The sequence below is a fragment of the Homarus americanus genome, unplaced genomic scaffold (assembly GCF_018991925.1).
Source record: "Homarus americanus isolate GMGI-L3 unplaced genomic scaffold, GMGI_Hamer_2.0 scaffold23617, whole genome shotgun sequence".
NCBI lineage: Eukaryota > Metazoa > Arthropoda > Malacostraca > Decapoda > Nephropidae > Homarus > Homarus americanus.
Genome location: NW_024720711.1, coordinates 5,928,835 through 5,953,129, shown reverse-complemented (window position 1 = coordinate 5,953,129; position 24,295 = coordinate 5,928,835). Strand labels below are relative to the sequence as shown.

Here is a 24,295-nt window from a genome sequence, read left to right as displayed (position 1 = left end):
GCATAGATTGGAAAAATCAACTTAGCGATAATGAATCTGAAGATTTTCTAGAAGTAGTACAAGATAGTTTTTTATATCAATTCATAAACTCGCCCACTAGAGGAAATAATATCCTCGATTTAGTTCTCAGTAATAATGAAAATCTAGTAAAAGATGTTGGGATTGGAGACGAACTAGGAAACAGTGATCATAAAGCCATATATTTTAACATAATATGGAATGGCAGGAAGAAGGAAAATTCGGCCTTGATCCCGGATTTTAGGAAGGCTAATTACGGTAGCTTAAGGAGAGACCTAAGGGATGACCCTATGGTCAAAAGATTAATCCCCCCCACACCTCTGGAAACTGTCAACTTAGGACGGGATAACCCCGAATTTAATTTAGCAGCTACTTATGAACAATTTATTGCGACAATCAATAATGCCCAAAATAAACACATCCCTAAAAGAAAATTCAGATCGATACGGAACCAACCAAAATGGATGAATAATAGACTCTTAGATCTTCTAGGGAAAAAGAAAGGAGTATATAGAAAAGTTAAGAAAGGCGAAAATCACTTACTTGGTTACTATCAGAACCTAACAAGACAGGTAAAACAGAAATTAGGAAAGCAAAGAGAAATTATGAAATCAAGGTAGCAAACGAATCGAAAAATAACCCCAAAGCTTTTTATCAACTGTATAAATCAAAGGTTAGAGATACAATAGGTCCCCTTAAAACTACGACAGGAGAAATGACTGATGATGAGTTAGAAATGTGTAGTACGTTAAATAGTCATTTTTGCTCCGTATTCACAAATGAAAACCTAGCACAGTTTCCAGAAGTTCATAAGGTATATAACGACAGTATAGAAAATATGTTGATGAATATCAATATTACTAGTAACGATGTGCTTAAAGTAATTAACAAACTGAAGCCTCATAAATCGCCTGGTCCAGACGAGGTATATGCTAGAATATTAAAAGAATGTAGAGATGAGTTGAGTAATCCATTAGCAGTTTTATTTAATAAGTCATTAGAATCGGGCCTAGTGCCAGAAGCTTGGAAACTTGCAAATGTAGTTCCGATTTTCAAAAAAGGGTGATAAATCAATTGCATCAAATTACCGTCCCATTAGTCTCACGTCAATCATAGGCAAGTTGCTAGAGTCAATTATTGCTACAAAAATCAGAAGCCACCTTGAAACATTCAACTTAATTCATTCTTTTCAGCACGGGTTCACCCAGGGACGTTCTTGTCTCACAAATTTGCTTAGCTTTTTCTCAGAAGTATATGAAGCGGTAGATAATGATAAGTCATATGATATAATTTATTTAGATTTCAGTAAAGCATTCGATAGAGTCCCTCAAGAGATTGATAAGGAAGGTAGAAGCACATGGAATAGGTGGATCAGTATTAAAATGGATTAGGTCATGGTTAACTGGTAGGAAACAAAGAGTCAGCATAAATGGATTAAAGTCAGACTGGGGTGCGGTCAAAAGTGAGTTCTAGGGATCTGTATTAGGCCCTCTGCTGTTTGTTATATTCATTAATGATCTTGATTTAGGCATAACTAGTAGGATTAGTAAATTTGCAGATGATACCAAAATGGAGAGAGTGATAAGATACAGTGACTTTGAACACCTTCAAAGAGATCTAGATACCTTACATGAGTGGTCAGTAAACTGGCAAATGAATTTTAATACTGATAAATGCAAGGTACTACAGATAGGGAAGACGAATACAAACGTTAAGTATAAACTAGGTAACACGGAAATAGAAAACTCAGTTTGTGAAAAAGATCTAGGTGTATTTGTTAGCAACGACTTGAAACCTAGAAAACAATGTATTAGCGTTCGCAACAAGGCAAACAGGATTCTTGGGTTCATATCTAGGTCTGTGAGTAACAGAACTGCTGACGTTATCTTGAAACTTTACCTAGCATTAGTGAGGCCACACATGGATTATGCGGTTCAGTTCTGGTGTCCTTATTATAGAATGGACATAGATTCTTTGGAGAGAGTACAAAGAAGAATGACAAAATGATCCATAATATTAGAAACCTTCCATATGAAGAAAGACTGAAAAGCTTAGGCTTACATTCATTAGAGAGGCGTAGAGTTAGGGGAGATATGATAGAGGTGTACAAGTGGGTAAGTGGGATTAACAAGGGTAAAATGGAAGATGTTCTGAAGCTCAGTAATAACGAAATAACTAGAACAAATGGCTTTAAATTAGATAAATTCAGATTCAGAAAGGATATAGGCAAGCACTGGTTTGGTAATAGAGTTGTGGATATGTGGAATAGGCTACCGAGTGCTATAGTAGGATCGGGGACGCTAGGGAGCTTCAAGACGAAGTTGGATAGGCACATGGAAGTGCTGGGATGGGTGTGAAAGGGATCTGCCCTGCATGGGCCAGTCGGCCTCCTGCAGTATCCCACTTTCTTATGTTCTTATGTTCTTATGTTCTTATATAAAAGTACATACAACCACACACTAATATTTAGTACATGCCCACAGTGGCCAAACACACACATGTATGATGTATACACTGCAGTTACTAAGCATGCAAGCAATACATACTGTGGCGTTAGTGATGCAGGATCGCACTAGGATTTAGGTAAGAAGGGAATCTCACTCGAACCCTCGACCTACTGCGTGGGACTAGTGAACGTTACCGACCATACCACAAGAACACTAAAAACAGTCCTAGACTATGTTATATTTTACACAAAGCCTGTTCATCGAGCTGATGGTGCCGTGAAACTTCCCATTGGGAACTGCCCGTGCTGCCTATGTGGATGTCAGTAGCATTTTACCGAAACCAGCTGGTATGAAACACGAGGTACCATATATACTTAATTTTTAGTCCATATAAAACGCAGATTTTGAATATATATATATATATATATATATATATATATATATATATATATATATATATATATATATATATATATATATATATATATATATATATATATATATATATATATATATATATATATATATTATACAATGCAGTACAGGGGAGTTGCTGTGCAGTGAGGAGCTTGTTGAGAGGAGGTCTTGTCTGTTTGAGAGCGCTGAGTAGAATCCTCTTCACGGTGAGGCTGGGGTTATATATACACGAGTCCGCTGGAAGTGAACGTCGCTGCTGGCCGACCACTGTGCAGTCAGACAGCTAGGCTTCGCAGAAACTCGCCGCGGGAGGTCACCGACAGTTGTAGGGGAGAGTATCCACTACAATACCCATGCACGTGCATATACTACCGTATTTCGCATGAACATATTGCTTACATGCCCACATACAAGTATACAAGCTCACACAACACATGTATACAGTGCTTCACACACACACACACACACACACATATATATATATATATATATATATATATATATATATATATATATATATATATATATATATGTATATATATGCAAACAATACACATACACGTATACATTACCACATAATCTACACACTTATATACATTCTGCTACTTTGATCACAATCATTTAGTGTACAACACACACATAAGCATAGATTACACTTCTTACAAGGTGTGTGATAGAGAAAGAAATATCACAGAAGAGAGAGGGAGAGTTGAGGTGTCCCACTTGGCCACTCACAATAAAGTGCCGGTCATGTCACACTGGCTGCTCACCCAAGCAAGGGTTGCCATATTATTTTATCATAATACACAGCCTAACTGGCTAAGCTCTAATGTAAACTTCGTGGTAACTATTTAGATAACCATAAAAAAATAAATGAATCTTTTGACAATAATATAAATTTTATACTCGAAAAAGTTTTTCATATCATGAACATTCAGTAGATGCTGACAATGATTGTACAAAAAGCAAGAGAAAGTGTTTGATCTGTACAAGACAAGTGCAAAGGACTCACCAGAGTTGCCATTATTGAGAGGTACAGTAAAGAGGATACAACAGTGTGTTAGGTGAGTGTGGGGTACTGGGGGATACAGCAGTGTGTTAGGTGAGTGTGGGGTACTGGGGGATACAACAGTGTGTTAGGTGAGTGTGTGGTACTGGGGGATACAACAGTGTGTTAGGTGAGTGTGTGGTACTGGGGGATACAACAGTGTGAGGTGATTGTGAAGTACCGTACATGCAGGTACTGGAGGGTGCAATATCGTGTCGGGCAAGGTAGGTAGGTAGGTACCTTGGTGTTTGGTCTGAGTGTTTTCGGAAAATGTAATGATGTGTTTGTTGAGTGTTTCTATAATATATTGATGTGTTTCTCGAGAATATAATTTTGTGTTTGTTGTGGGGAATTTAGTGTTGTGTTGAATCAATATTTTGGGGGAATATAGTGTCGTGTTCGGTGCTGTTAGAAGTGTTTAATAAAAAGTGTTTCTGGAGAATAAAGGTTTTGTTGTGAATCTGAAGAATGACGTCCTTTTTTGTGTTAGTGGTGTTGAGAATAGTACAGTATATTATGTCACTCAAACTATGCAGTATATATATATATATATATATATATATATATATATATATATATATATATATATATATATATATATATATATATATATATATATATATATATATATATATATATACAGTATATATACGCTTGTATTTGTTGGAAATTAATTTTAATAATCCCTACAGATCCCAAATTACCCAAATTGTAATGTTTTAAGTTACAATATAGTTGGACAGGTTGTTGAGAACAAGACGACTCTTACAATTTTAAATTACAATATTCAATAATCAGGTGAAAGTAAGCATCGGGAAAATGTGCACAATGGAGATGTGTGTGTGTGTGTGTGATTCTGTTGCGACACTTGATGCAATAACAATGGTACATATACTGCCTGTGCCTGGGTGCAGAATGTTAAAGGTCCGGATGATTTATATATTTCTATAAGAGTGAAACTATCTGATTAAAGTAATCATTGCACATCAGTGTTAAAATTACATTTCTTAATTTAAATTTAAGGAAAAACGGTACATACTTAATTGACTGGTGTATTCCTGGCCCAGTGCAAACAAAGCTCATTGTTTGATATGAAGTTGAAGTATTTGGAAATCTGCAATACGAGAACCGTGCATGATTTCCAATATTCAACGTGTATAGATGATTCAGAATAATTTTAACTCACAAGTTGCTATAAACTCTTCTTCATCCTGGGAAAAATGTTCCCACACACGTCTCCTGAATACCCAAGTTCAAATTTTGCCTATCCACACTAGACTGACTACCTCACGTTAGAAAAAAACTTGACTGATAATCTAGGGTGAGAAACAGACGAGTAGAAGAGAGAGAGTCAGGTAATTGGGTGTTAGAGGAGGTTTGCGCCGAGTGATTCATTTGTTTTCAAAACAGCGTTCCGAAATTTCCCATCGATTTCACAAATTTTGACTCTTTAAAGTGAAATAAAAATAAACAGAAGGATACTACATATAAGCAAGTAAATACTGAATTACTTGAAATATAAATTAAGTTTCTGTGGATGTTGATGGTGTTTGTAGTTGCCTCACAACACTAGCATCAGGAACGTGCACAAGATCCTCAGGTGACACAATATTAACACATTTTCTCAATTTTCTTTATTTTCCCGTATTCTACAGCAGTACGACAGCGCCAGGAAGTGCCGCAGGTGTTACATTATAACTTTTTATATTTTTTATAAGATAATTAAGATACAGTAGCGGTTACTTAATAATATTGTGTTGTACTGTCAGGCCCGAATGACAATATTCACACTTTCTTCATATTCTTTCACTCCACGGCAGCACCGCAACACCAGGAAGTGTGGCAGTTGTTACAGTACATTTTGGTTGCTTATATCGGGGAGATTATATAACAGGGGGCGGGAGCCTCTTGTTGATTTGAGGCAGGTCATGTATGATCCTTTTGTGTTTTCCTGTGTGAAGAGTTGAACATCATTAACCTCCTTATTCATGTTTTATTGACGTATATCATGCTGTTTGGTATTTTTTTTTTTTTTTTTACAAATAGACAACCAACAAGCCTCTAGGTTACGTTTCGTTACGTTGTTAGGTTAGGTTAGTTTTGGTACTCTTTGGTTGTTGAGTAATGTGTTATTCCGATGTTAAAATCCATGGTTGTCCATCTGTAAAAGTTACCACTAATTTTTGTAAGTTTAAATTTTATTTATTATATTTTTCATTTTAGAAATGTATGGTAGAGATACTGTTGACAATTGTGTACTGTAGTTCATGTTGTGTTGAAAAGGATTTATTTACGTATAAAAGAAAAACATCATTCATGTTACTTGCATTCAGAGATTTAGTATAGTTAAGGAAAATGATCTGGGTTAACTGGCTCGCTAAATGAAAAGGTAAATTTGCATAAGTGGGCCCCATTCCAGCTTAAATCGCGCAATTTTTCGGTAATCGTTTCCAACAGAAATGCCATAAAAGAAATGTCTGATAGAATAGTCTGAACTATGCAAAAAAAATTATTTTAATGAAGAAAATTTGATTTGGACCCACTCTTTCAGCAATACCAGTGAAAACTATTAATAGAAGAAAACATTCTTGCCTTAAGAATGCAGCATATCCAATGGAGGAATAGCACTGTGGTGTATTAGTTAAGAATAAATGGTAGTCTCTACTACCTACACTATGATATTTCACCATACAGTATAGAATAAGAAAGTGGATATTATTGATGACTAACCCGCCGACATATTATTTGTTTTGATGTTTATATTCTTACTATATTTTCATCAATGAGTTCTGATATGAAAATCAATTTTTATTTTTTTATTTATTCTTTTGGTAGATAATTAGGCGACTAGGTGCGCACTACTTTGTCTTTCTCGGCGGTATGCAACCAGTTATCTCCAATCGACGCCATTTGCCAGTGTATGTTTATGAGTCACACAAACTGGGTGGCTGCTCTCACGTTCATGAAAAAATGTAAAAGCACCATATTATAGTAAGTTCTTTTTGTTTAATATGCTGGGGGTGGAGGCAGGTCAGGAGGGTTAAGCCTCACGACTTGGAAGTTAAGTAAGGTTAGGTAGGTTTATTTGGTTAGGTTGATGAGGTCTTCTAACATCGCTTCTGCCGCTAGTTTTTCTTATCAACTTAGGTTAGGGTTAATTTAGAAATACAGTAACCACGTTTTAACACATTTGCCAAAACTACGAGTGTCCACTACAAAACACAGTGAAATTACAGTGATTTTAAATTAGTTTTCCAAGAAAAATCGGCGGCAGGTCAGTCGTCAATAATTACCTAATTTTCATACCAAGAAACAGTAGCAGTAACTATACAAAAAAATTTCTGAAGGTGTTGATAAACTATTCTGTCTTACAATTTCTAGTATTGTTAATGAGAGTAGGAGTTCCATTTTTTTTAATCTTAGTATTACCGGACTAGTTTGCCAGCAGCATCCATGTTTTTTCCTTGCACTTGAACACTTACAGCAAATGTTATTGCATTATACTGTATTGTACTATGATTGCTCATGAAGCAACAAATCCAACCTAATCCATCTCTCCTATGATGGAAGTATATAATTATACTTTATGTTAAGAAAGGTAGGTTAGGTTTCATTAAGTAGGTTTGTTTGGAAAGGTACAAAGGGAGGTTGGTCATTATTCTCTGGCTGGCTGGGAAGCATTCCTTGCTTTGTTCACGGTCTGTATGGGAATAATCATAAAGAAAATGAACCAACCTAACTCTCCTCTTTTTGCCAGTGTCTTGAGGAGGCTTAATATATTTGCATATACAGTAGTACAGGTACTGGAAATGAGTTTGGCTTTTTTATTACGAGTTAAGAAATTATTATTTTTTTCTCTTTTTTTTCTCTTTTTTTTTTTTCACTATTGCATGCACACAATCTTTCATACAGAATGCACCAAAAAATTATGATTATAATAAGGTTAAAAACATGAAGGGAATAAAAAAAATTTGCATCTCCGGAAATTGTGGGAGGGAGGTGCAATGTCGGTATCTTAGCGTCCAGCCAAAGTGTGAGCTGTGTTAATGTTATTTTTCAACTTCTATTTTCAAGTAGATACTGTATGTGCAATTTTCTTCATTTTGTTTTTATTATGTTCGATGCACACAATCTTCGTACAGAATGTGCAAAATAATTGTCATAACGTAAAAAAACATAAGGGATTAAACATTTATTACGTGTGAGGGAGGGAGGGCGCAAGCAGAGTTCCGTCACCCTCACATCTTTGCTGTCTTGTGCGTAGTGATATTGCCAAATGGCAACGCAGTATTTTTCCTTTTCTTTTATTTATTATTATTTATTCCTCACATTTACCGGTACAGTATATATTATTATACTGTATATACAAAGAATAAGTTCTTCCATACGCAAACCAAATTCTGGGCAATGTGACATGTTGAACTGCATAGCCTGGCAATCTCCATTGACGGGCAGAACATCCCACTCATCCCGTAAGGTAATGTACCAAAGTTAAACAGTATTTTATTTTTTACTTATTTATTTTTTTCATGTGTTTGGTAGTATTTTATAGCTATGTTTACCATTTATCATTAGTTATTTATTTTATTTTTTTTAACAACCATTTATATCTCGAGGGATACCTGTAGTGGAAACCTTTACTCTTGGCCATCTCCAATGTTAAATACAGTCTAAGAATATGCTGCTGTCATCTGGTGAGGTTTGTGTCCTCGCTCTTTTTTTCAGTTAAAGCTCCATTGATTTTACACTATCACACATCAATTTTTCAGATAGAATTCATTGCTATACTGTACATGAACACCAGTGGTTCTCTATCTTATATGACCCACAGGAACATTCACCTGGAAATGAGATGTCCATTGAGACTAACCAAAGGAAACATAATGTTCATGGGAATTTATGTTACTGTAGTTTCGATGATGTATGAAAAGGTAATTTATAATTTTTTTTTTTCGGTAGATCCAGCAATGGCTCGTGGACATCAAAAGGCTCAGTCACAAGAAAAAAATAAGCTGCGGCAAGCGGCTGCAAAAAAGTCGGGCCACAATGCCAATCAGCAGAAAAAAGCTGCAATGAAAGCCCTCACTTTTCAATGTCCTATATGTAGGGTAAGTGAATGGAAGTTGTTTAATACTGTAGTACACTGCACATATACAGCAACCCTTCGATAACCATGGTTTTTAGTATCAACAAATTTTTATTTACAGTAAACCCTCGGCACATATGGGACTCTGGCCTTGCCGAGTTGTCCCAAATTTTTACTTATCCAAGGCACTTCCCCCCTCCCACAAAAATACAACAATAAAAAATTATTGACCTATATATGTGTACAGTACATGTAATTACTAAATGTAAAAAAGTATCACTTACGAGCACTGCAGGCAAAGACTGAAGCATCATAGCAGGTGACACAAACACATTTTAGGTGGTGATGCAGGTGGCCAGATATGCTGAGATTTTCCCAGATAATTGTATACAGTCGGCCCTTAACATACGCGGGGGTTAGGTAACAGAGATACCCGTGGATGTTAAAAATCAGCGTATTTTTGTCCCCCCCAAATCTGGCCCCCCGTGTCCTTATTTACCGTATATACCTGTGTGTAGTTCAAGTTATACTAATACATTCCGAGACCATATCCATGACAATTTATATGAAATTCCGAGTTATCGAGGGTTTAATGTATTTGTTTTTCCAACCATGGATTTCAGGAGAATTCTAGCCCAGTTTGGCAGGAATACTGCGGAGTCAGATCTGTCAAGTGGTCAATCTCATTCACCTTGAGTTTTGTTCTTCAAATGATAGCTTTTTAATACCTTGCTCAGATTCTCTTTAAATCAATTTGCCTCTTCTCATCCTTTATAATACAGTGGTCCCTCGGTTAACGAACACAATTCGTTCCAGAAGGTTGTTCGTTAACCGAAAATTTTGTTAACCGAAACCATTGTTTCAATGGGATTTTGGGTAATTGGTTCAAGCTCACCGAAAATTACATACAAACTAAAAATAAATGCTGTAAAGTACACTTACTTTGAGGTGTGTATGTAGAAGGCTCCTGGTTGATGATGATGGGAATTATAAGTGGGGGTGGAGGAGAAGGGAGAAGAGAAGGCAGTGGGATGGAAGAGAAGTCACCCCATGCTGCCATTTCACCCATAAAATTTTAAGTTCACTTGATGTAATTCAAGATTATTTTCTTTAAATCAACACTGCACTGCATTATATATTGTCAATATGTAAAATAAATTTCAGAATGACCAATAATTGTACTGTAAAAACATAAAAATAGTTTTATGTTCAAGAGAGTCTCAAGCAAGATGCTTCCTCCACTGAGCAGACACAAACTGACGCCATTCTGGGTGAGTCAAGTGGCTGTTTGGCACACTAAAAACTAGTTCCCTGTACTTCAATTATGTTAAATAATTGTTAAAATGACTAAAAAATTTAATATAAGACTTAGAAAATTATTGAATATAGTACAACCTTCTTGATATTTACTCAAATGGTAACAAATTTAAGCCCTAAAACCGATTACAGGGTACTGTATTGGAAGACTAATACTACAGCTGGTGAGCAGGCGAAAGCAGGCAAAAACATGGGAAAAATTCGAAAGGAATTCGTTAACCAAATTGAATATTCTTATGGAAGGTAATTCGTTAACCGAGGGATCACTGTATACACAATATGGCTCTACTGTCTTAGTAAGTCATCACTTAATATTTAGGGCCAGGGGGCAGCAACACCATTTGTGGGCCAGGTGTAGCCTCCCTGCTCATGAGTCAAAACTGTTTATACCTATATGGATAAAACTAAATATTATGAAAACCTCATTTTTTATCAAGTGGAAGGAAATTAATTCAACTCAACTGTGCTACAATGATGTACTGTACAATATATATACAGTACAGTATTTGTAAAATTAATATTTCTGAAAAATTTAGATTTTACATTTTCTTATGACATTAAAAATGTTCATTAAAATTTAAGTATTAATAAATGTATGGGAATAAATCAGCACAGGTTATCCAGAATGAAGAGGAATTAGTTTTTTCTTTCCAGGGAATGATGCCAGATCCAAAAACGTATAAGCAACATTATGAAAATAAACACCCAAAGGAGGAATTGCCTGAAGAGTTGAAGGACATCTGATGTCACAATGACCCTACAAGCCGAGGCTGAAGCCGTGTGCAACTGTAGGGCACCCATGTACCCAGGCGTACACCACCACCTGCACATGATCAAGAGAATGCTACTTTTTCTAGGTTTAAAGGTCTTGTTATTTTCAGGAGACTTCTACTGATTCTCGCCCATACTGAACATTGGTACAGCAAATTTGAAATGTTGAAAGTGTTTCTGTGGTTCTGAGTAAGGTTGTTTATCTCATTGGAGTTTAGGAGTGAATGCATTCACATGAAGGAACACGGTTGTGTTTGAAAAATACACATTTTCTCAGGGTGTGTTGATTTCTTTATGATTTAAGTCTGATTCTCCATTTTAGAGCTGTAGGGAAAGGTAATCTGAACTACATTTCTTTATTTTTAGTCATAGACTAGTGGAAATGTTGTTTAAAGGTGTTGAGTGTTAGGAAGATGCAGGACAAAGGTGAACAAGAAGTTAGCACTGATGGATACTAAACATCACTAACTTGGTCAACTAGCCAAAGATCTTATGGCAGTTTAGAATTTAATGTCTGTGATAAAGAAGCCAAAAGATGAATATTTATTACACCTGGTTACTTGGCTGCCCCACTGTGGTGCCTTGATCAGCCCGGCTGCCCCTCACTCCCTCCCTCCCTCCCTCGCCCTCAGACTAATCCTGTAGCTCATGTTGCTCTTCGGCAAAGATGTTTTAAGTTCCTTACTTGATTTTTGTTTATTATCTGGGTTCTCTGACATCCCTTAATAAAGAGAATGATAAAATAAAAGTTTATCTACAATATCTTAATTGTAAATTTTATGGATATTTATTTATTTATTTTTTTTTAATACAAAGTCATGACTACAGTAAGTCATAGAGATGATAACATTGATTGCAGTACACCTTGTTGGAAATGTGTGGTGTTCAAGAGGTGATCTTCAATTGAAAAATTTGTCAGCACAGGTTTAGAGCCAAATATTTTCAGGTACTTGACTTTCTTGATTCTTAAACTTGTTCCTCTTTCTTGCATGTTTTGGGAACATCGGCAAGGTTTTGCTCTCTTGTAATCTTGCGTATACTAGCAACAAGCCAGAGAGCTAACTCTTGACAGCTTTGCTCTAGCATTTATAATATTCATGTCGCCCATTCCACTTGTTAGTTAGCCAGCATTGAGGGAGGATAGACTGTCGGTGCTGCACCAACAGCCAACCAACCAAATGGCTTATATAAATTTTCACATTAGTCAAGACTAACTAACAGTGGGGATGAGTCTGTTGTTTTCCATCTTGGTTGAGTTACAGCAGAGGGTCTGACTCCTTAGTGTCTATATTCTGACATTGAGAAATTGTGTGAAACATTTGTATTTGCTATTTTGGTGTGACATAGACAGTTTCCTCAAGCTGGATCTCCTTATTTGAGGACCCACCACTGCCTCACTCATTTAGGCTAAGTATTCTCAAAATTGCTAATTGAAGCTTTCTTTCTATTCACATGCAATTTAATAGGGCCTCATTTGTAGGCACTTCATTTCTTTGGGTTCTCAAGCTTACTTAAATGCACTTAATATTTGTTTAGAGGGAATCCCAATTAGTGTGTGGAGATCTTGCTATCATTGCCATTACCAGTGTCATCCTATATACACCAGGAAAGAACATTATTAGCTCAAGGTTTTATTATATTTTATATACATACCATGTAAATCATGGGGATAATAAAAGTGCTACCACTAATCTCAGCCTTTCCTTAACAATATAGTGGACAGTAGACTGTTCAGAGTACAGCACCATGTGTGTCCTTTTGTTTGCAATAGTAGACTTCCTATTTGTGGTGGTGTTGGCATATCATTTGACATCATGGTTCATCCAGCTAGCTGATCATAGTTATTGTTGCTCAACAAAAAGAACAACATAATGGAGCACATTATTGTTGCTCAACAAAAAGAACAACATAATGGAGTACGTTATTGTTGCTCAACAAAAAGAACAACATAATGGAGTACGTTATTGTTGCTCAACAAAAAGAACAACATAATGGAGAATGGGTAATCCCTCAGTTCCTAAAAAGTATTGTGCCAAACAAGTGTTGTGTGAAATTAATAGTCAAAGCTCAAAATCCAAGTCCATACCACTAAAAAATCTGCATAGATTTGGGTTTAAATGCACATTAAGTTTCCAGGAGTGAGTGGTGTGGTGGCATTTATTTGTTTATATGTACAGTGTTTCATTTATTAATTTTGATATCTTTTGGTTGCATAGCAGTGATAAGCACTTACCAGTACTGTACTTATACAGTACAACCTCCATAATTCACACTACCCTAATTCAAAATCACCCATCAATTGTAATGATTTGCTGTTGTGAAATACGTATATGTAACAAACTTCATAACATTTTGTCAAATTTCAAATTATGAGAAATTTACAAATATGTATGATGCACATGTTGCTATGGGATCCAACCGCCCGCCCCAGTGTAAACAAGTACCCTGTATATGCATGTCGGTCAGTTCACGCGGGTCAGTTGTGGAGTGAATGTCTACTGTCTGCCACACAAGCTTTTTCCACTCATTTTTCCATCATTGCCCACCAATGTTTGAGCCATTATGTCTGATAACCCTAAATCTGGTACTGTACAGTACTTAAAAACGTTAAAATTTTAATTGGGGCAGATAACGTAAAGGTACCACGGTTTTGTTTGTTTTCCCATGGGAGAAGGTGTCCCTCATAATTTGTAAAACCCCAAATAGAGGTTTTACTGCAATCTCATACTAAAACACTAATTACTATTTTTATATTCTATTTATGTATTTGTACCTTGAATTTTTTTTATTACATACAATTACCATTTACAAGCTATATTTTAAGCAAATCCATAATCTGGACTCCAAACAATGAATAATGGCAATGTAGCAGCAACACACACACACTGTATCTCTAACCAAAACACCACTACACCATCATTTTCTTAATTTTTGGTTTACCTTTTTACATGCAAATTTTCTACTATATAAAAGTGATATTCTCACTTATTTGTGTATCTTTATTACATGAAAATACTATTTAAAAGTGATCTTGTCACTTATTGCTTACTTTGCACTGATGATGTAGCTTGTAAATCTAGAAAGAATAGCACAGTACAACATGCATGCAAGGTTAACGAGTCAGAATGGACTGGAGCAAAAAAAAATATATCCAGAACACATTTCTATTGATCATGTTAACCTCTGGATTAAATACAGGGGGTCATTGATATCCCTGGTTTTGCATTTAAAAGGCCAAATTATTGCTGAACAGCAAGCCCTTCAAATACGCGGGGGCTAGGTTCTCAAAATGGCCGCGAATAACATTTGCTGACCCGGGGAAGGGGAGTTGGGTTTACATTTTAACTTGTGTACAAAGAAATGTATTCTATTCCCTTTGTGTTTGCCCTAAGGACAATTATTTCTTTTACCTGTATTGCATATATTGTGTGTGTAGACACACACACAAAACTTATACAAATAAATAATAATGGGAAAATTCACAAATAATCAGAAAAAATTTATTACAAATGTTGAGTCTACCCTTAAGTCTACTCTATGCTCTATTAGTAACAAAGCATGGAATGGAGTTGAGGGTAGACTCAACATTTTTAATAAATTTTTTCTGATTGGATTTTGCCATTATTATTTATTTGTATATGTTTTGTGTGTGTGTACAAACACACACATACAGTATATAATACAGGTAAAGGAAATTACTGTCTCCAGAACGAATGGCTCCCTGTCCTGGCCACGAAAATGCCAGCAACTTTAAAACTAACCTCAAGACATTGTTGGGTGCACCCAGGGTGTCATCCGCAAATAATAGAGGACTGCAAAACAAAAATCCACGAATTAACCGGGCATACTGTATGTGTAAAAAGTCCTATTAGGAGAAAAAATATCCGCTATACCGCCAAGCATCCCCCAATTTCTACCACACTCATCCCCCATACAGTGCAATTCCTTTTATCAGAACTCCTCGGGACAAATGGCGGGTCGATGACCCATGCCCGGGTGGGGAAAACACTGGGGATGAGTTGGCCTGAGAGATGGCATGTAGCCATTGTTACATGTAATGAAACTATGACAGTTGTGGAATAATCATTACAATACAGTGGTCCCTCGGTTAACGAATTACCTTCCATAAGAATCTTCAATTCGGTTAACGAAAAAAAATTGGATTAACGAAATCCTTACGAAAATCACATTTTGTTTTGAACATCAGCTGATAAGCTGAGGAGGTACTCAGCCAATTCAGTGATCTCTTCTATGTTTACATTCAAATTAATCACTATCTTATAAGAATTCCAGCAATGCAAATTAAATTCACCCGTCACTTCCATAAAATTTTATAAGCAAAAATAAAAAACTTATCTAACGGACAATTAAATACTTCACACCACAGGTGCCAACTGTCAAACATGTCACTGTCACCCTTCCCTCCCCACCTTCCTGAGAAAAGTTTGGGGTTAGAGGACTAGGTTTAAAAATAACTAATACCTCAGACCAAAGTTAGGATAATATAATTTGCATTGCTGAAATCCTTGCAAGACGGAATAATTTGAATACAGTGGGGTATGCTATAACGAATCTAATTGGTTCTAGAACCTTGTTCGTTATAGCATTCGTTCGTTATAGGATTAATCCGTTCCAGGCCCCAAATACAACCACTTAACACTGAAAAATATAATATAAAATTGTAAAAAAGTGCATAAATATGCATCTAAACCCCTGAAATAAAGAATATCATTAATACTTGTAATAAAAAAAACAAATTAGTAAAAAAAAAAAAAAAATTTTTTTTAAATAATGTTCGTTGTAGGAGTTTCGTTCGCTATAGCATTCTCAATTTTATAGGTAAAACCGTTTGTTATAGGAATATTCGTAGTAGGATCCGTTCGTTATAGCATAATAAAATTATTAAATTAATCTAAAATTTTTGTCTAATGCAAATTTTAGCTTGTTTATATTCAAATTAATCACTATCTTATAAGAATTCCAGCAATGTAAATTATATTCTGGCCGGGTAATTTCTATGAATTTTATGAGCTAAAAACAAAAATCCCAAATAAATAAACAAATTATATTTCACCAGACACTATCTGTCACCTCACCGCTGGCTCCCTGCCTCCTTTCGTTCCCAGACAAAAGTTTGGTGTTTTCTTTTATGCTTTAAGGTGTTTATTTTATATAACATCTCAGACTAAGGTTAGGATAATATAATTTGCATTGCTGGAATCCTTGCAAGACAGGGAATAATTTGAATATAAACGTCATATATTTTGCACGAGATAAAATTAATCACCTGTATCACATTACAGTAGTGATTTAAGAGTTCTAGTGTATATGTACGATATATATATAGTGATTTAAGGGCAATCTAGGGGAATTTTAGGAGTGTTTCTGACTTTATGCATTTTTGGCTTTACTGTACTTTGTATATACTTTTCTGTGAGCCCATTGAAACAATGGTTTCGGTTAACAAACGACCTGGAACGAATTGCGTTCGTTAACCGAGGGACCACTGTACTCTATTGTGGCTTAGAAATAACGAAATTATACATACTAATATAAAACTATAAAATAGGAAAACTTAAGAGCATAGGTATGATGTGTGGCAAGTATGCGTGGAGGCAGTGGGTTATAATTTTTATTTTTTTTCCGAAAATTAGCCCACCCGGGCACAGGTCACTGACCCACATTGGGGCCTGGGGGGCAAAAATGTAATAATAATAACAACAATAATATTAATAATTAGTTCATAGTACATAAATTTGATAATAAAAAATAAAATAATAACAATACTAATACTGTAATAATAAAAATAAAGAACCATAAAGAAATAATTTTTTTTTAAAAAGATCAATAGTGAGAAACGATATATGTATGCTGTGTCCTCAAAGTAAGAGAAACAATTGAGACCCTGCATTGCCCACTTGCCACCCAGTGGGACCCACCCGGCCCATGCTCCCTTCCCCTTATGTGACTTCATGGCATGCATGTGTCTTGGACACTTCGAGTCAGCTGGGTAACTGCACACCGTAGACAGTGTCTAATCTCATGCGGTTTTTTATTGTTTTTTGCGTGCAGTCTTGAAATATTGCTATTGTTTTTAGCCATGAGTTCAAAGCATAGTGCTAAACTAAATGCTGTTCCTTAAAGGAAGCATAGTAGCTATGGATTGAATGTGAATTAGACATTATTTGTCAGAAGAAAAGTGGTGTGATGATAGACATATTGCATGCTCTTGCAATTCCAGAGTATAGATGATAAAAGGTATAAAAGTAATCATTTTGAGTCATTTATTATCTTATGGTCCCATTCAGACCCTATTTTCATTATATCTTGGCCAGAAATTCCTAGTGATTTTCCAGTCCCTAATAACCTCAGATAATGAGGACCCCTGTATTGTAATTTCATGATAAAGTACTGTCTGAATCGGCACACGGGGCTGGCTAGATTATGTTGCCAAGTAGGCATTTATTTTTCACATGTGAGCTTCTCAGTAGCATCTCAGCTTTTGTGATGTAGGGATCTCGCTCTTCAACTTGGCACACCTCACCACATGTTCTACCCAACCCCAAGTGTAGTAGGAGACTCTTGACCATCAACAGATTTGTGATCATGATTAATTACTGGAAGCAGTAATATTAACTGTAAATAGTCGTGTAAATAGTAATAACATTATACAACAAGTGTCCTGTACCTCATACTGCCTACAAATCAGTGTTGTTTACCTTGTACAGTACTGCCAACCTCACCCGACTGCCTCATGCACACACCACTTCATGCGCATTCTTGACTCTTCCTAGTCCCTGTGGTAAGGATATATATTTCTTTACTGTTCATATCATGTATGACCAATTTGTAAGACTACAATAATTTTTTAAATATTCCCCAAATATACCCACATTGGGGTGGGGGGGCATATGCCTACCATAGTCCAGTGCCTGGGGGGTTAAACAGAAATGGATCATGTCTTATGAAAGCTGTAAAAATGGAATCATGTGTGAATGTGTGTTAACCAAGGTGTAAATGTATACAGGTAGTAAGTGAAGAATTGATATATTGAGCAGAGAAATAAAGGAAGTGTGAGGTATTGTGACATGACTTCCCCGAGTTGTAAACCTAGGTACCCATTTACAGTTGGGTGAACTGGGAGCACCCGGGAATCGAACCACTGACCCCGGGAACAGGAGGCGAGCGCTGTATCTACTCAACCGCTGCACTCCTGTGGCACGTGTTGGTGCCGTTATAATTCTGGTAATTGGCTGGCAACCTCGGCTTGTAACGTGTGTACTATTTTCATGTTTCAAGTTAAGAGTAACAGGAGTTAACATACAGTACTTTGTTCATCCTTGTTACAGTATATGGAAGTCAACTCTGACCATCAGCTTCAGGCCATATATAAAAGCATCAAACCTCCTAGTGCATTACGAGGTCACTGTCAACCCTCCCCCTTTTTTGTAGGGCAAGAAACGATCTCTTTCACACAATCTTTATTTAAAAATAAATCTTGAGCTTTCAAGGCTGGGAACATTAGAATAATTCCCTATTTATTATTTTTATTAACATCTATAAAACCTTCCCAACAGATTTTTCTGAATTAAAAAGTTATTAATGACAAAGCCTAAAATTTGTACCTTGTACCTATATAGTACATAAATTTCTATAAAGTTATATCAATACAAATGAAGGAGTTATCCTCAAATCCCATTTATGGTAGAGCCCACAACCAATTGACACCTGCATAGTGGCAGGCAAGTAATGAAGTATCTGTATTTGTACAGTATTTGTAATCGATTACAGTAACTCAGTAGTTTTTCCAGTTATCTAACTAATTACTTTCTAGGATGATTACTTTTTGCTTGTAATCAAGTAAAAAAAAATATCAGTAGTAACTACCATTTCTTTTTTGTGGGGTTAAGCTTTGCAGATACTTTTTTTTTCTTAAATTTTTTTCTTTATTCTCCAAAGATGTTTATCACATATAATAATGGAGAAAAAAAATGGTAAATTCATAGGTAGATATAATTAGATAGGGGGTATTTTTGTGAGTTTAATGATAATTTCAGACAAACAAGAAAAATTTTCTTCTAAGGCACTTTTGGCACATTTTACCCATAACCGAGATATCGTAAGCTGAAAATTGGAAACTACTAGAAAGGCTATTATTGCATTTGTTGCCACCAATCGAATTTAGGGAATTTCGTCTTTGCAAACTAGAGTTTAAACAATTCTAAGACACATTTTTTCTGACATTAACCCCCACAAGTGTCCAGTGGAAACCTCTAATGTTTGGTAGGGTCACACTGGATAACAAATTTCTCACGTGTGTCTGGACCAAGCAGGACTTGAACCCATGGCCTATTGGGAGAAATACTTGTGCAATCTCTGTACCAACACTATTCGAGAAAATGGCCTGGCACTGTCCCAGTAGAAAATGTATGAAAGTTAATAATATAATAGTGATTACAGCATGAATTATTTTTTTATTATTTCGCATGTACTACGAGTCATGTGTGAGCCGAGTCACATGGGTTCTGGATTAGAGCAAGACAAACCTGCCTCGCCAGCGTAAAGTTGAGATAATGTTTTGATTTTTTGGCAGTCATAAAAAAAAATCGGTGATTTGCAGCCTACTGTACCAAGCTAATCTTGTAAGGAAAAATAGATGTGGAACTGAAAAAATAAAATAATACTGTTTTGTATATCAAAACAGATGGCTATTTATGCTTTTAAAATTTTGATATGCCTTCTGGAACATAAATTTTGTGCACATGTCACTGACAACACCTCAAATCATTAGCATCACCCTAAAAGAAAAGTACAGTCATCCCTTGGTTATAGCGCACTTGGTTATCGCGGTTTTCATTATCATGCCTCCATCAAAATCTGCACACCTGCCGTTATAGCGCAGTTTTCAGGCCGAGAATTTGGTTATCACGCATTTGCCTCCAGGTGTAATGTTACCCCCTTGCTTCACCTATATCTATTGAGGATAAAATCTTTCACCTACAAATTGACAATAACACATTTGCTGTAATCAACAATTGCAACCCCAGTTGCAATTGGGGTTGCAATTTCAAATTCTGTGTCATTACTAAGGAATAACGAAGTCTCGGGTGCACTCTAAGATTGAGAGAAAACAGAGGACTCAGGTGTCCTGAAGCGAGAAAAAACGGACTCCTATGACGGGGGACTCAAATAAAGAAAAGCATAGCTACATGTTTTGTGGACTACAGTATTGAGCGTACCCTTTTCATCACTTTGTAATAAACCTAGCCATACCTATGTGTGTTTCTGATATTTACCATAAGATTATCTATATCTTTAGTGGGTCTAAATGGTCGTAAAATGGGAAAGTTGGGGTTGGGTCTTGGGTGCCTGGAACCAATTAGAATAAATCCCATAGGTTCTGTACTTTCGTTATCGCGTTTTTCGTTATCACGCACTCGGCGCGGTCCCAAATAGGCCTGATAACCAAGGGATGACTACTGTATAAGCAAAACAAAAAACATTACTTTCAATAGTCTTATTGTTTGCAGGTACAGTGTTTATTGCAGGCATGGTTCTTAAACATTTTCCATTTCCCCTCGCATGTTCAGTTGTACCAGAACTTTTACTCCCTTTTTTCTGATTGAACTAAGGTTTCTGAATTTGCAGGTTTTTCAAGAACCTAATCCCATGAATATCAACGGTCTACTGTAGTACTGTACGGCAATTTGCTAAGACGACCTTTGTTCATACAATAAAAAAATCTGGTGGTAAATGGTTTCATTTTATATCCTTGTGGGGCTTTGTATTCCCTCTTCATCCCAAGCAGAGTTAAAGAAAGAGATAATAAATATGTGGCAACTCCATCATTTATATTGATAAGCTAGACTAGTTTATATATTTCTGCAGATAGTCAATCAACATCCATGTATTTATTTTTTTAAATAAAGATTTATCCAACAGCAATGTACCAATTTGTATAATATCCCCAAAATACTAACTAGTGACTTGCTTCGGTCACTCCTGTACAAAAATTTTATATTTCAAATTATACTACTGTATATAAAAAATATTGTGTTACTTATATAGATTTCTTAAAATTCAATATTGTACATAGAAAAATATGTTAATAAGGGTATTACAACTTCTTAACAATTAAAAAAAAATTCATACAAATAAGAAGAGTTTGTATTGGTACAAATAAATACATTATCACATTCTTACCTTCTTCAGCTTGTAAGTTATACACTTATCTCCAAGTCTCATTTTTCCTGAGTAACTCATCTAGTAAAATGACTATGAAACCTTAAGGATCTGTTGTTCATCAGGTGAGTCTAGACCAGTAATACAAGCCACTGTTGAGTTATAAAGCAATCCTTAATAAATGCGGAGGGAGTTTTCAAAAAGGATTGCCAGGTCTTCCTCACTCTGTTCCCGCGGTGCCAGTTTAGTCACACGGTGCTGTAATTATTATAAAATGAGAAATTTACAATTGCCTACACTTAAGAGATGAAGACATGAGTATTTTGTCTATGTACTGTGGTTGGCCCTCTAGTCTTAACCATCCACGAGTTCTCCCAAATCCAGTTTAATACCACCATATTATTACATTGTGTGTTGAGAGTTTACTAAGGAGACTACATTTTATGTGTAGTTTCCTAATTCATAATAGTATAGTATTGTCTTATGGTTTCTTCTAAAACAACCAAAACATTACAATTATGTAGCCTCAGAAAACTGTTGACATATGTATTAATATGGTGGTAAGAAACTGGGTATGGGAGTAGTCATAGGTGGATAAAAGGAGATGGGCAACCACAGTGTAGATCCAAAACATGTGAAGCTTGCAAGGTTACATGTAATGGGTAAAATACAAGTGATATGTTATCACAAGTTTCATTCATCATGAAAAATAAATGGATGAAAGCAACTATCAATCTAGCTATTCCATCTTAGTTGTGGGTTTCCATAAAATTAATCTGAGACAGCATAATGGATAAATAATGGGATGTATTTCAAGAAATGATCATTCTTCATTAGAACTTTCCCCCAGTCAAAACAATGATAAAAATAAAGTTACTACCTGTATTGTGGAAAATCTGAAAACTCACTTGAGGCAGTGTTCCCTTCACCAGTGCAGGGATATCTTCCGATGTGAACCCAAGAGCTTCAAGACCATTCTCCACCTTCATGTCATCCATGTAACCTAGCAGGACATCAGCCAAAGCCAAGCCTGAAAGAAATATTTTAAGATTCAGTGTGATACTTCACAGCAGGTACAGTAATCCATATGGGGTAACAGTACTTGTTGTGTATGGTAAGAGTGTTTACTTTATACATGGTTCTGAAATATGAAAAACGTTTTAGGAACACATCTACAGTATTTTGTAAAAAAGAGGGAACCAATATAGTACAGTATTTTCAAAACACGAATCTCATTTTATGTGAGGGTTATGTTCTCCCAAAATGTTTATAGAAAACAAATTCACAAAAAGAAAACATTTGTACTGGCCATACATATAATAGGTGTACACTCAAGGACCTCTACTACCCACCCCCTCAAAAAATAAATAAATAAATAAAAATCCATTGAAAAATTCCCCAATCATCATCAACGAGGATACGAAACCACTTGAGATACACCATTTTCTTTAGGGTCTGGTCCACAATCTACACTCCAAGCATCTCCATTTTTTCAAGGTGAGGACTTCCACCTGCACCACAAGGGGTCACAGCTCAAGGTTGAAGAAGCCATGAGGGCAAACTTTTTCAGAGTGAGAATTGTGAATTCTTGGAACAAACTGCCAGTGTTGTGACTGCACTGAGTATGAGCTCTTTCAAGATCAGACTTGACCAACACTGGAGCAGGTTCAGATATTTTCAAGAGCCAATGCATGTCCATTACTTGCCAACAGTGCATAATAGACATGACCAACTGCCCAAGCAGCTAACAAGGCAATCAGTGGCGAATAGGATAAAAGTAAAAGTAAGAAGTAAAAGTATTCTTGCCATTAGTTTCATAAAAAGATATGTTGAGTGCATCATTGAGCCTCATTTTACTGGCAATCTTAAAATGGTGGTTATTGTGCTTGCCCCAAGGCCAAACACACGACTATGTTGAGATGTACTGGGTTGGCCATTTTGGAGAGATGTGCAGAAACATATTCTTGCATCTTCCCCCAACCTGCGTCTTGTTCCGCCATTTCCAATCCCTTGTGATGAGCCCTAACTACCCTTCCTTAACCCTTTCGCTGTGTTTCCTGCACTTGCCATTTTATTCTGGCCACCGCCAGACGATTTTATTCAGCTTTGGGTAACCTCCCGCAGCCAAAAGATTGAAACCTATCTCGATTAACCCTCTTGCTTCATTTTCCGCACTTGCCATTTTATTTTGGCTACCGCTAGACGATTTTATTCAGCTTAGGGAAACCTTCCGCAGTCAAAGGGTTAAGATAACTGCTCTCGCCATTCAGTTCGTTTGTTTGAATTCACAGACGATGGTGGCGGTGTGCTTATTAAAGTGTTACACTTAACACCACTGGTGGCATTGTTACCAAGTTAGACTCATCACTGTAGTCACACCTCCCCCAGCTCTCTCGCTACCAAGCCGAGCTGTAAGCTATGTTAAATTTATTTTTCAACTATTAATTTCAGGTAGATAAACTTTTGTCTTATTTTTTCTCAGTTACATACACACACAGTCCTACAAAGAGAATGTGCAAAAAAATATATGTATACAGAATAATCCAGTCAAAAACAAAAGAGGAATAAACATTTTTTCATGCACCAGCAAGAGTTAGCTAACTCTGGCTGAGTGGGGGAGTTATGATACACAGGGTAGTTATTTTCCAACTCGTAATGCCAAGTGGATAAACTTAACTTATTCCTTCTTTTTTTTTGCTCAGTTACATACACACATAATCCTTCATACATAATGTGAAAAAAGTAAATAAATGAATAGCGTGAGGTAAAAAACATAAAGGCAATAAAAATTTATTTGTGTGCGAAAGTTAACACACTGAGCACGGGAGTGGGCAGGGAGAACAGAATGCGGGAGCCCTGTTGCTAAAGGTCGGCAGATGCAGTGTTCCAGTGGGCTGTGTTGCTATGGCAAAGGTTGAGGCCACACAGCCAGAGTCGTGTGAAAATAGAGGTTGCACTAAACTTTCATTTAGCTTTTCCTTAATGGTTTTAGCTGTATATTTTCATCTA

The 24,295-nt window shown here is 36.2% G+C and overlaps 1 protein-coding gene and 2 long non-coding RNA genes across 7 annotated transcripts in view; 2 read left to right on the top strand and 1 right to left on the bottom strand.

Annotated features, from left to right (window-relative positions):
• Positions 1-5,436: 5,436 nt before the first annotated feature.
• LOC121860801 lies at positions 5,437-8,930 on the top strand. Its single transcript, XR_006087932.1, has 3 exons — positions 5,437-5,530; positions 8,274-8,407; positions 8,890-8,930. It is a non-coding gene; the product is annotated as an uncharacterized LOC121860801 (long non-coding RNA).
• An 8,038-nt stretch (positions 8,931-16,968) lies between these two features.
• The window catches only part of LOC121860796 (hydroxyacid-oxoacid transhydrogenase, mitochondrial-like), a 23,959-nt gene continuing 16,632 nt past the window's right edge, over positions 16,969-24,295 (bottom strand). For 4 of the 5 annotated variants that reach the window (XM_042358180.1, XM_042358181.1, XM_042358178.1 and 1 more), the window contains exons 9-10: positions 22,195-22,316; positions 21,258-21,544 (exon numbers count right to left, since the gene is read on the bottom strand). In XM_042358180.1, the coding sequence (XP_042214114.1) occupies positions 21,461-21,544; positions 22,195-22,316 (206 nt within the window). In that variant the 3' untranslated portion in view covers positions 21,258-21,460. Of the gene's footprint in view, positions 17,902-21,257; positions 21,545-22,194; positions 22,317-24,295 lie in introns of those variants that run through there. The other variant, XR_006087930.1, reaches the window with a different exon arrangement.
• Positions 17,900-20,858, top strand: LOC121860799. The gene is made up of 2 exons (XR_006087931.1): positions 17,900-18,349; positions 20,753-20,858. It is a non-coding gene; the product is annotated as an uncharacterized LOC121860799 (long non-coding RNA).